Below are 14,421 nucleotides of genomic sequence, written 5' to 3'. Positions count from 1 at the left end.
CCTTACAACAATATTTTTAGGTTAGTTTTAGACCACGGAAAAATTTTAAAAATGACATCACCATACCCTCAATACCTGAGACAGTGATGTCACAATAAATTATCTGTCAAATTCCCCTTTTAGTTAGGAACAGAGGCAATGCCAGTTAGACCATCACTGTGATAACTGAAAACGTCCCTAACAGACAATAGCAAATAGGGATGAACAAACTTATATTACAAATCTCAATTGCGCAGGTTGAAAATTTCCTCAGCAAAAACTGTTTAGAAATGACAAATAAATAATATTATATTTTAAATAGCAAATCAACTTCATTAAACCATTAATGGATCTGGGCCTTTTTCTCCAAAATTTAACTTAAATAAAATCAGCATTTTAGAAATACGGCAATCTGATTGGATAAAAATACTAAATTTACAATCAATTTTAGTAATTGACCAATCAGATCACTGGAACACTATAATCATCTTAAGTTAAGTTTTCAAGAATAAGGCTCCAGTTGAACTAAAAGGCAAATTTTCTTCCATTTTTTCATTCTTACATAGACTGAAGAAAATTCATAGCCACAAATATTAGAATGGCAATCATAAATGTACAGAAATCATTTTGGATTTAATTAAATTAAATTATTAACAAAACTCAATTTGTTGTTTTTGTACATTGCTTGTAGAAATGTGGGTATTTTCTGATAAATGCATGTATAAAATTTCGATTGTGCACCTTTAGCAGGGTTTGACAAAGGGCAAATTGTACATGTACACAATATAGATGACAAGTATTATTTACATTATTGATACATATTGATGGTTTTTACGTTCATTTACTGACTAGCTAGTGGAACACATCAATACATAAGGGATATTTAGGGTATTTAAACTAAACTGGTTTTGTACAGATATTAAATAGTGAACCATTTGTTTAAAAACGTGACAAAATATTAATAATGATTGACATATTGTAATTTAGGTGCCAAGAAACAATGTATGGTGTGGAATAATCTATACAGAAGAACGAAGACAATACAAGAGGTCTTGACACTATCAAGAGGTCTGGTGACCAATGCAGTGTATGGTACAGGATTATCAATACAGTAGAACATGATAGAAGCAAATCATGCCCGTTTCTTGTCTGGTTCTGTATTGATTAGCTCGCGACGGACACTAAAATTGTCTTTTTCACTGTAACAGACATGATCAATGATCAATATTCATTCCCGACACCACACCTCTTATTTTTTTCTATTTTCTTTAAAACAAAACACAAATGATCACGATATATTCTACAGTACCTTGGTTCTTAAAGTTTTCAACCAATTTTTACTGTTACCCTTATTAAAGATGTGTCGAAACTTTGCAGCAGTACAAACAAGACGATGAAATAAAGCATTAAGGCAAGATTTAATACGAGTACCTAATACAAACTAAAAACAAGTGAAAACCTAGAACATCTTATAACAGTCCTACCAATCACTTTTCAAAATGCCAAAATCATATATTAATATTTCAATAGTTTATTTTTCAAAAAGTGTCAAAAGAGATAAGATTCCATGAAAACAAAATATGAATTTTCAGTTTTCTGGAGGTGATATCCTGCTTTGATGTCAAAAACAAGTCTGATTTTCGTAATTTCTCACCAAAAACTAACAATTTGGACTCTTCTTTCACATTTTATATTTGGATTGGATTGATTTGAAAATGGCCATATAAAGCTTGTGACACCAGAAACAATTTTTTTTTTTTTTTAGATCTGTTATAAAAATATATTGGTATTTACTTCAATATGATGAAATTAATGACAGCAAAAAAAAAGTAAAACTTTCAGTTTTTGACAGTTATCCACATGAATTCAGAAGGGAACAATTAAATCTGAGTTTTGCCTTTAATGAGTTGATAAAAACAATAGTTGACCATATCGCTAATTGTATAATAATTATAATCCTGTTTCATTCTAATTTTGAAAATTATATGAGATTTTTCAAAGTTTATAAATTCTAAAAGAAATTAATCATTTATATAAGATAATATTATGACTCAATGACAGATTCGCTTTTAATATAAATGCCTTAAACTTTTTAATGAAAGTCAATCCATATTTAACCCTCTGAACATTGATACATAAACATTGTCTATTGACATACCTTATCACATAATATATGATCCTGGAGTAATTTTAGGGTGGCGCTTGATTGGTTTGTTCTGAACAGGTTCCGCCTGTTCCAATCCTGGCTTCAATTGAACAGTTTGAAACTGGATGAGCCACATTCAAAATTTACCCTTCTATTCCTCTACACCTCCAGTTTTTGGAGCGCATTCGGAATCTTCGCAGTCTTATGGACAGCCAAATTGTTTTATTGTACTTCCAGTTGATTGCATGAATCCCAAACATGAAGACCTCCCAATCAAGAACATCATTGTTTAAAAGGTTTAAATGGATTGTCAGCATGTTTACTTTCAGGACACAATTTTAACACTTTTGGTTTCAAAATTAAATGTACTTCTCATAAATTATTTTAAAATCACAAGAACTCAAAGATAAGTGCCAATATTAATATGAATTTTATCTTTGGCTATTTCAAGAAAAATGGGGTAGAATAATTACAATTTAGGTTGCAAATCTCAAATTCATAAAAAATTTCAATATTTTTAACTATTTTTTAAAAAATAACATCATTTCAATATGATGTTATCAAATGCAGTTAAAAATGATATTAACAGCAAACAATTAACAAATGAGTCCATCACACATAAACACACACACACACACACCAACAAGCTCACACTCTCACACAAACTCTTTTGCTATTGCAATTTGAAACATTCTGTTCAATAAATGATATATTATATGATGTACAAATCTACATTTCTACTATCTTCAAGCACTGCCTCCGCCAGCAGCTCCTGCCATTGGTGCCTGTGAGGTTGATTCTTCCCCAACTGGTGTATGTGAGGAGTTAGGAGAAACATCACCAGGAGGAGATGAAGGATTATTAAAATTTGCTGCTTGTGATCGCGCATGTTCAGGTATAAGAGTAGAGTTAAGGTGAGGTGCTATAGCCAATTCTGAAAGAAAAAAAAGAGGAAATATTAAAAATTTTACCAGTAAATACCAGTTATAAGTTTAACATTATGAGACTGATTGATATCAAAATAATGAACTAGAAATCCTATGCAATCCTGTCACTGAATTTGATTGGTCGATGATTTAGATCTCGATCAATGATAATCATTGTAACATTCATTGTGAATTTTGATAGTCGGTTAATTTTGATGAAGGTAGAACAATGGGGAGTTTTAATAGTATCAGAAAAATTGAATAGCATCACATTGTATTGCTTGTATTGTTCTAATAATGAACAATCCGGACCCAAAAATTTTAATTTGTGAACATGAGCCATAGGCTGATGTAAGCTTGAATCCTTATCCAGCAAAACATATCTGAAGCCTTGATCTTTGCTATTGAAAGCTGCAGAAGTAACAAAACAAACTATATATCATAAGCTTACACTTACCATCAGCTCTAAAATTAAATAAGGGAGGTAACTCCCGTCCATTTGGAGATCTGGTATTGGGATCACGTAATTCGTCAAAGAAGGGGTGAGCACAAGCTTCGATAGGTGCTATTCGTCCTGATGGTGTGTATTCTAATAAACGACTGACAAGCTGTATAGCTTCAGATGGTGTTCGTGGTCTAAACACCTACAAAATAACAAAAATCAGATTACTAGAGTGTCACTGGTTAATCTATCTATAATTCTCAATATATTCATGTTGTCAGATATATAATCACAATCCCTGGAATAACAGGTGAAATCATACCTTACAGAGTGAGTGAGTGAGTGCCATTTTGAATTCCTTTTTCTGGGTGTTCAACAAAATTGTGTTTTTGATAATATTTAGTTAAACTTGGTTTCCCCATTATTGTCCATAGAGAAAGTTTTACTCCTTTTGAAAACTTTATTTGGTTTTAATTACTCATAAACATAACTTAGCTTCATTTTTTAAGTTGAAAATAATGTCCTTTTTTTTTGTAAATAATGTCCTTTTTCTGTAAATAGTGTCCTTTTATCATTTTGTTATTTTTAAATAATGTCCTTTTTTTTGTAAATAATGACTTTTTTTGTAAATAATGTCCTTAAAATAATGTCCTTTTTTTCCCTTAAATAATGTATTTTTTTTTTTTGTAAACGATGTCCTTTTTTCTTGTGTAAATAATGTCCTTTTTCTGTAAATTGTGTCCTTTTATCGTTTTGTTATTTTTAAATAATGTCCTTTTTTTTTTGGTGTAAATAATGTCCTTTTTCTGTAAATAGTGTCCTTTTATCGATTTGTTATTTCTAAATAATGTCCTTTTTTTTTTTTTGTAAATAATGACTTTTTTTGTAAATAATGTCCTTAAAATAATGTCCTTTTTTTTCCTTAAATAATGTCCTTTTTTTTTGTAAACGATGTCCTTTTTTCTTGTGTAAATAATGTCCTTTTTTTTTGGGGTAATAATGTCCTTTTTTTTGTAAATAATGTCCTCTTTTTGTAAACAATGTCTTTTTTTTTGTGTAATAATGCCTTTTTTTTGAAAATGTCCTTTTTTTTTTTGTAAATAATGTCCTTTTTTTGTAATAATGTCTTTTTTTTTTTGAAAAAACTGTAATTTAATTTAAGTTAATATTTCTGACAACATTGGAATAATACAACACAAATATAGAATCTAGGTTTGAAAATAGTGTGTCAGTCAGTATTAAACCACCTATAGCCTTTAATGAACTTTTCCAAACATGTATTTCTTCAAATCAAAATTTTCATCTTTAGAAAAGTTCATTTCAAAATAATAGGGTGATTCTGTTCATTGCAATTTTCAACTTTGGCTTCAGAAGAAACTGAATTATATTTATTCTCATGATAACATTGCTGACAAACTTGCTTACTACAGATACAAGTTACATAGAATACATGCAAGATGACACACAAAATGATAAAAGAAAAAAAGAGATAAAGGGTGACAACGTATATAAGAACAAAGAATATTTTATAAAACATTTTTAATACAAATTAGTGATGGGCCAATTATGTGCTATGTCAATGCAATAAACTAAATGAAAGCTCCAAAGCAGGTCACTGAGTAATAAAGTTTAAGTAAGGTTTCTAAGAAACTAAGCAAGATATATAAGCTTTTAGAATATTAAATGATAAGCGTATTAAGTCTAGTAATGATATGACATTAGTACAATTCACAGTTAAAGACAGAAACACAAAAACACTATAAACTAGAGTGAATGAGATGAAATTTGTAGGGGCAGGGTGGTCCACCAATATAACACGAATGAAATACCCAGAAAATAACCACATTAAGATACAGTCAAATCATAAAATGGTTGAAGCAGCTAGAGTGTGTGTGTTCGGCTATTTCAAGATTTGAGCAATATAAGATCAGAAAAAAAAACATTGAGAATACAAACACCAAATGAGGGTTTTTGATTACTTGCCGTACGTACACCATGTAAAGGGCCGTTTTCGCCATTCATTTTTCTTTGATTAAACTGGAATTGAGTTTTGAAAAAAATTCATGAGCTTTGATTGTTTGACTTGAAAGGATTTTAATTAGTAAGTAATTAATAAATGTTTGTTAATCAGTTTACTGTCCTCTTACTTTTGTCAGTAAATCAAATTTTACAGATTTCTTTTTTATGAATTGGAATATCAGCTTTCAAATAGTAATGACATACGGTACCGTATTATTGTCAAAAAATGAAAACATGTAGAAATGTTACAATAACCTATCTGAAATTCAGTTAAATTTCTTAGATGGAAGTGAATTACATTTGTCCATCAGTGAAACTCAAACTCAAAACAAGCTTTCGTGTATCTGTAAACGATTTCAATATAAAAGGGAATCCACCTGACATTTTTCATTTTGTTTTTGTTTGAGTTTGTGTACACATGTAATCTCAGATTATCAGTATAGATTTGAAGCTGATATTTACATTCACATAAAAAATAATCAGAAAAATTTAATTTACCAACAAAAGTGTAAGGACAATGAGTGTTATTTATTTATGATAAAACAAACAAACAGATAAATATGACATTAAAGACAATAACTTGAAATAGCCAGCACACAGATGATAGACACTAAAACTAGAACCATTGAACATCACTTCACTTAGAAAATAGCATAGCGGCATAGCCAACACTGGAGTTTTAATGAAATAACAGAAATTAATATAAGCTATGTACAGAATCTATATAAAGATGCTATGTACAGAATCTATATAAAGACGCTCAGTACAGAATCTATATAAAGACGCTATGTACAGAATCTATATAAAGACGCTATGTACAGAATCTATATAAAGACACTATGTACAGAATCTATATAAAGACGCTATGTACAGAATCTATATAAAGACTCTATGTACAGAATCTATATAAAGACACTATGTACAGAATCTATATAAAGACACTATGTACAGAATCTATATAAAGATGTTATGTACAGAATCTATATATGTACAGAATCTATATAAAGATGCTATGTACAGAATCTATATATGTACAGAATCTATATAAAGATGCTATGTACAGAATCTATATATGTATAGAATCTATATAAAGATGCTATTGTACAGAATCTATATATGTACAGAATCTATATAAAGATGCTATGTACAGAATCTATATATGTACAGAATCTATATAAAGACGTTACTCGATGCAGATGAAACGGTTAGAAATCATCTTTCAAAATTCAAATGTTAAAAATAAACCAGCCAAACAGATATGGCTGACAAATACAAACAATGCCATTAAATTCATAACATTTTCACATCTTTTAAGGGATTTAAAAAAAGCTATTCTGGTCTCTGTATTTCTATTGAGTTCTAAAATGCTAACCATTATATCATCATTGCAAAACCTTTCAGCTAAGAACAGGAACATCGGAACGGAAATGCTAATAGAGGCCATAATCATTCTTGGCTAGAAAACTTGTTAAAAATGAAATCTTTTTCATAGAAACTTGTGAATCTAAATAATCCTACTGCATCTATGTGGGCTTATAACATCAGTTTTTAAGAGCAATGATGTACATATTTATCTGTCATCTTATAAGCAGGGATATTGCACTTATTTCAACATCGAACGATTTCAGGCTAATGCCTCATTCGATACCTGATTACGACTTTCTTGCAAATCCGAATCTTGTGAGCTAAAGTTGAGACCATACAGACAATAATCATGACTTTATAACTAAGGCCTGCTCACATGTTAGTGCCTGACAGGCCTACGACAAAATCAGGAGTGATCGGCAGAAATCTGGCATGTTTGATCAAAAGTCATCCTGATGTACCTTGTCGGGAAGTGTACGGGGGTTATGTCAAAAATCAGTTAGTCTGCAGTGGCCTTCATGATATTTGCTATTGCAAGGTGAAAGTCGGAGAAATTGTCGACAATGTTTCTCCATTTTCACGACTCTTCAAAGTGGTAAATGCGAGAGAAACCTAATATCAAACGGAAATTCACAACATTGACCCTGTAAACACGATAATCACAAGAGGTATCGAATGAGGTAAAAATCAACCACCCTGATTATAAGCTCTTATTGCAATCTCCAATAAACTCAGGTAGAATTTGTAACTTGGGGATATGATCAAAGTGAACTTTACATACTTAGCTGTTCAAAAATTGAACAATAAACACTAGATCATTTGTCAGTTAATTTTCTGTACAATGTAAATAAATGTCTGAAGCTAATATGATTTTCAAAAGATTTGACAAGCTTTTCACGTATGTATATGTGCTATTTATGGTTTTTGACATTTGTGTGGTCTCTTTAATCTTCTTTAGCAAATAAAATTCAAGATTGTAATATTTATAACATTACAAAATAAACATTACTAGAACTGAGAATAGCCTATGAACAAATTTTCAAGGTATAGGCATTAATGCTGAATTCATTGTCTTTTCTGAAATTCAGCTGTCTTCAAATTTCTCTGGTTTCATTAAAATTTAATCAGTACATTATTCAATCCAAATAGTAGTTGGATTTATTTGCTACCTTGAAATAAAAGATAGCTTGCCAGGCAAGGTAACATACGCCCACTGGCAGCTGTCAGGAATGATAAAACAGTATTTAGTGACTAAAGTATGATTTGTCTCATGTCAAAGAAATTTTAATAGTTTGAATTCAATGATATATATATTTACTGCCAGTTATTTAAATATAGCTAAAAGAGTGAAACGTCAAGTCAGACACGATATTTCGGTGAAAAATTATCCGATCATCATGAAAATCGATGGAGATCATCTTCATAATGACATTGACACACAAAATCAAAATCAAAAGAATCTGTAAAGAATTGTAGCCTGTAGAGTGAGCACGGACCAAATGTGAATGGACGGACTGACCCACAGGGTGATTACAATATACGCCCATCTTATGTGTGGGCATGCATGTAAAAATATGACACCATATGGTCAAATTGAGTGAAATACAACTTACCTTCGTCCAAGGATGGGCTTTAATTTGTGGGAATTTAAATTCCTGATAGTTAGGATTCATTTCTCTTATCTGTTCTCTGGTGGGTGTTCCTAGTACCTTGATAATTTCAACTAACTGATCTACTCCACTGTCACCAGGAAATATTGGTTGTCCTAATAATAATTCAGCTAATACACATCCTGCCGACCATACATCTGTAAAATTCCATTAACCATTATTAATATACAATAGCAAAGTGGCTGTTTTGTCCATCTTCGCAAAGGTCAATTTTGTAAATGCAGTGATCTGATTGGATTGTAGGCTAGTGAATACAGCCAATCAAGAGTCCTTGACAGAAATTCTGTAAATATTAAGGACATAATGTTTACAGTTTTTCTGCCAAGGGAGTCCGAGTGCCTGCATTCAATGAAATTGATGCATTCTGTGATACAAGAACAGTGGCTATTGCAGTTGAAGACTAAGTTTGCAATACCTTACGATGTATTTTTCTTAGATGAATATTTTGGGTAAGCTTATGTAACAGGTGTGCCATTTTTTTTAATCAATCATACTTTAGTTTCAGAAACTAGAAATTTTTAGCCGAGCTAATCAGTAATAATGTTCACAGCTGACTGTCGAAATTTGAGCCCTCAATTCCATGTGTGTCTAGAATTATGTGTTTGAATGTTAAAATGACGACTTATCAATTTAAAGGGACAGATGCGCCATTTTGGGGGGTTGGTTTTGGTCTTGAATATATAAATAGTATACAGAAGTACTAGAAATGTACGAAAATCACACAATTCCTTTAAAACTACTTCAAACTAGGAATTTTACTCACTGGAGAAAATAATACACAGAGTCTAAAGCTATATTTTAATGATCATATTAGATATACCTACCTATACGACAAGAATAATCAGTGGCACCAAATATTAACTCTGGTGCTCTATAATAACGTGAACAAATGTAAGATACATTAGGTTCTGCCCGTACTAATACTTTTGCACTGAAATAATGAATAAACAGGAAATGATAAAGTTTCTGAACATCAACATAATAAAAGTTTAGTAATTTTGATAGTAGAAACCTGTTATTATACCAAGCACTGCCATGCAAAATTTCCAATTTTTCAGACATAGTTTGCATTTTTTTTAATAACAGGATATGAAGAGAAAGATGACAAGTATTTCTTGGCATGATGCTGTTGATATTTGACCAAATGTCTGTCCTACTTTTCTGCACCTAACTGGCTAAAATGAAGACGGGCAACGCCACGCAATGTACAATGGAAAACAATGCCAGAACTGTGGGGTTGATAAATAGGATATCCATTAAAAAGAATGAAGTATTGTAAAAATGATCACAATATTTTAACAATATTTAGAGTAGTGTTCAGCCAATTAAAGATGGGTTCCCTTATTTTCATTGATGAAAATGAAAATGCTAATACTTATATAAATAGAAACAAGGGTGTTCTAATGACCAGTTTGACTCACATGGAAGAGAATTATCAGCAAAATTCCAATGAGTGACCGATCAAGAAAGGTCAAAAAGTATTTTTTGTTTGTCCAGACTGTACTTAAATGGACATTTCTGATTGGTTAAAACTCTTAACTTTATGCAATTAGAACATAATGATATGATTAAGAATAATGATAATTCATTAGAAACACCAACAGTAAAAAAAATAGGGGAACCCATCATCAAGCCTTTAGTTTAGCTAAACTATTTGTACATCGGTGTCAAATACAAAGTAAAGTTTCATACCTTCCAAAATCACATAACTTAAGAACACCTGTTTCAGGATCTAATAATAAATTCTGAGGTTTAATATCACGATGGCACACTCCCTGGGAATGAATGTACGCTAAACTTCGAAATAGTTGGTACATGTACATCTGAAAGTAGAAAAGAGTTGTCTCAGCATAATAGTATAGATTCTTATGGAAACATAGAGAACGAAACAACCATTCTTTACAAGGATAACAACTTCTCTTAGAATCCTTACTACCAACTGGTCCTTGGTCAAATCACTAATATAATCTATAAAGACTGGGTCGACTTGGGAAGATGACAGCAAGCATACCATTATAGATACAGTAAGCTTATAAATTATTCTCATTCCAATCAACAACCTTGTTTTGGTAAAATCTTCCTTGAATGTGTATTTCATGTGTTCACAGTAGAATGGTTGTAAAGAGAAAGTCTGTCAAATAAACTAACTGAAGTACTGGTAGGTTAGGAAGTAGGTAGAACTTACCTTTATAAAAAGTATTGGTATAGTATGCTTTGATTTACTGTAATGGCGTGCTACTCTATAAACAGTTTCTGGTACATATTCTAAGACCAGGTTGAGGTACACTTCATCTTTCTGTAAGTAAAATTGTCATTATTAAAGGAATAGTTGGTTTAGAAAAATTTCAGATTGCTGATAAATATAAATTAGCATTCTATTGGTTTTGCTTTATTTTGTACTTATAACAAATTAACATCCCTTGACATAAATGCATGGGAGTTGACATTTTCCATCACGATATGCTTTACCTTGTAGACATAATAAAATGGCAGAATTTCACAGGTGAGAATACCTCAGAACAAGAAAAAATACAAGCAGTAAGCCAGACAAATCAGATCAGATTAGTTTTGAACAAAGACCAGCTATTTTGTAGCTGGAAACCTACAGAAAGTTGCCACTATCCTGACAAGCATTTCTCTCTAGTTAAGTAGCCCATTCCAGTGCAGAAAGTACACTGTAAATCTGCAATTATTTTTGCAATATTTTACTGTATTTTTAACTCACCTTATCACCAGCTGAATAAAAGAAAAATCGTAATTTAACTATGTTAGGATGTTCTAACTTCCTCATTATTTGTAATTCTCGATTCTGAAAGAAAAGAGAAGAAAATATTGTTGATACATAGAAATAGTATTATTGAATTTTATTTAAATGTATTAGCCATTTGTAGGACTGCAAGGATTCTTGAAGTTGAGATTCGATACACTATAGGATACTCATTCAACGATATGATTTATTGCGATAATTATCACGATTCATTTATTACAGAAGGAAAGAGAAAAATCTCAAATTTCAGAGTCAGAAATGAATTTTTACAAATTTTGATGTGAAAACCATACTTGAAAAATGAAAACATGATGCAATTTCTTATACACACAAGGATTCTGTGTCATTTGTTATTAATGGGGGCTAAGAATAAATCATACCGCGATACATCACGATTATTTTTATCCAACGCAATGCATCAATAAGAAGGAAAAAATCGTTGCAGCCCTAGCCATTTGCCATTAAATATTTTACTGGATGTGCAGCTCTCATGCAATAAGTCGAAATGCTTCAGTCATGATGCTTTATTGTTGAATAGCAAGATTATAATTCTGAAAAGAGCTTCAGTTAACTGAAATTAAGCTCTGGCAGCTATTAAAGCATGTACTTCCACCACTATGCCTCTGATTCAGAAAGACTTTTTAACCAGGTGTTATTAAACCTACAGTACAAAACGTACCATCACTAAATATAATATATGACTCACTGACAAGACTTAAATCATCATGTCTAAGTCAAAACTCATACACAATGCATACCAGAAACTAACTAAATACCATGGGCATGATGTAAGCTTATTGCAGAGGTGATCAGAATATTTTTCATTGAGGCACCAGTTCTTTTAGAAATCAGTAGAATAACCTCATACAGCCTTATGAAAACTGTAGTTTACCTTAAATCTTTTATCTTGTAAGACCTTTTTAATAGCCACAAGTTCTTGTGTTTCGACTAGTTTTGCTTGGTAAACGACTCCAAAAGAGCCATTTCCTATCACTTTGGCATCCGTGTAACTGACTTCCTGTGGTCGGTCTTGACCTTGTATGTTTCCAGCAGTCGCCAGTACAGTTGTGACCTTGCTTCCATCTTTGTCTACGAGTAAAAATAGATACAGGTTAACTTAACTGATTTATGTAATAAACTGAAGATTATCATAAGCTGATTAACAAATTATACATGTAATATCAAAATACTAGTTCTGCTCAAATTCTTCAGAGATTTATGGAAGATTACAGAGTCCCTAGGTTGGAGATTTTTTCACAGAGAAACAAAATGAACTATCGTTAAAAGAATTTCCTGGATCTTTTAGAAATAATCCACATTCCTTCTATTCTAAGCAAATCAATATCCCTTCCAAGCCTGTCTTTAATCATTATACCATCCTTATGTCTGATGAAAATTTCAAAATTCATTTGCATAATGCTTACAATTAGAATAAATTACTAAATAAAATAATTTAGCATGCATAAATTAAATATATTATGATACTACAAAACAAAATAAGAGACCCACGCAACTCTCGTGACAATAAATGAAATCTTATTAGAAATTGTACTCTTCATGACCAAGAAATAGTAAAACTATCAAACTACATATTTTCCTACTGTAAATTATGGTGGTACTCAAGAAAGACTTTCCTTCAGCAGGGTTTTAGAATATCAGTGCTCATTAAGTAGGGTTTTATTTATGTACCGTATGGCTGCAGACTATTCTGCTTTAACCTCTATGCTTCTGCAATCAAATACAACTATACACTCAAGTTCGTTACTGGTACGCTATCTGTATTGGTACCGGTTTGCAGAATCAATGAAGTGTACAAAGTTATAAAAACCAAAACTAATATAAGTAGATCTCCATTCAGCAAATTGAGACAGTGAAATACAACATTGAGTAAGATCTATAACCATGTAAAAGACCACTTTTAACATGACAACATTAAAATGATTGTTAACTATTATGATTTGACATCATGATGACCATCAGATTAAATTGTAGGAAACAAATACACCAACAATGAAAAGCTAAATGGTCTACAAAAATGTAAAAAAAAACGTTGTTATAATGAACTTGTAAGCTAAAACTATGATAGATATTCTAAAACTGGAACTAAAAAGAAAACAATAATTTATAAGAAGGAAATGAACGACAAAAATAAATTTATTCAGCATACTTTTTTGCAAATTCATTTCGTTTCTATAAAAACGTGATCTTCTCAGCTACTCTGAAAAAGTCTCTCAATTATATTGTCCATAGATATCACTTTTTTCTCAAAATTAATTTTTACCACAATCTACACAGTTGGCTTCTTTGTCAATCAATCTGTAATCAGATTTAATGTGTAGACATAACCAGAGAGGATTAGGTGATTAACTTTGACCACACACAAGGTGCTAACGGCAATTAACAAAAATCCGTTATTTATTAAACTGTTATTAGTTTGATTAAGCTTCCAATCACTTTACAGCATCGGATACACATATGAAGGAACTATCGAGTGATTAGATTGGCGGCCATCTTTGATAACTTGGTGGATGAATAGATCCTTGGCATGCGGACTTAAAATAAGAACTTACTGATTGTCCTCATTCCTCCAAAAGGGGCAGACGATCCAGCTTTACCTCCTTCAGCAAAAGATGTTGTCCTAGGACGACCACTCATTATAATGTTGAGTCTTAAAAACAGTTTATTTGTCCACAAAAAAGGTTAAAATCTCAGATCTGTTACATTTCAGAGACTGAATCTATTCGCCTCTGATCACTTTAGATTTTACACGAATGTGGCACACTCACCACGCCAGTTAGGCCATGAATTGAAAGATAGATGCAAGAGCCTTTCACTTAATACCCTCCACTTCAAATATTTAGATTAAAAGTCTGGAAAATAAAAGGATGACAGTCAAGTAGTTACGACAATGTTTTCTCCTAATATTCGTTTCTAATGGCCGATCGCTTGTCGTATGATAAGAACTAACGGAAATTTTATCGGAAGGGTCCGTTAACCAATGAAATCATCAAAAATTTAATCTCGTTCATCTACGTATATTTCCGTATGAGACCGAAAGGGCGAACAAAAGTGAAACGTCATAAATAATTGTGCTCCGAGGTTGATGA

General features: G+C 31.5%; 1 protein-coding gene across 1 annotated transcript; it reads right to left on the bottom strand.

Annotated features, from left to right (window-relative positions):
- Positions 1–1,720: 1,720 nt before the first annotated feature.
- On the bottom strand, positions 1,721–14,259 carry LOTGIDRAFT_185982 (hypothetical protein). Its single transcript, XM_009049087.1, has 9 exons — positions 13,885–14,259; positions 12,207–12,403; positions 11,273–11,356; positions 10,733–10,843; positions 10,240–10,370; positions 9,372–9,478; positions 8,491–8,684; positions 3,509–3,695; positions 1,721–3,059 (listed from the first exon to the last, which is right to left on the bottom strand). The coding sequence occupies exons 1-9, from the start codon at positions 13,967–13,969 to the stop codon at positions 2,872–2,874; spliced, it is 1,284 nt and encodes a 427-aa protein (XP_009047335.1). The 5' UTR covers positions 13,970–14,259; the 3' UTR covers positions 1,721–2,871.
- Positions 14,260–14,421: the final 162 nt, after the last annotated feature.

This window comes from Lottia gigantea (genome assembly GCF_000327385.1).
Source record: "Lottia gigantea unplaced genomic scaffold LOTGIsca_13, whole genome shotgun sequence".
NCBI lineage: Eukaryota > Metazoa > Mollusca > Gastropoda > Lottiidae > Lottia > Lottia gigantea.
The sequence above is the reverse complement of the archived record's forward strand: the minus strand, read 5'-3'. Positions and strand labels throughout refer to the sequence as shown.

What these genes read in the sequence shown, in the direction of transcription:
- LOTGIDRAFT_185982 (XM_009049087.1), bottom strand. Translation starts at nt 13,969, where the DNA reads ATGAGTGGTCGTCCTAGGACAACATCTTTTGCTGAAGGAGGTAAAGCT. An exon ending in AAGCCCATCCTTGGACGAAG is followed by an intron (nt 3,696 to 8,490) that starts GTAAGTTGTATT and finishes GTTATTTTGTAG; the next exon opens with GTGTTTAGACCACGAACACC. An exon ending in ATTTAATTTTAGAGCTGATG is followed by an intron (nt 3,060 to 3,508) that starts GTAAGTGTAAGC and finishes TTTTTCTTTCAG; the next exon opens with AATTGGCTATAGCACCTCAC.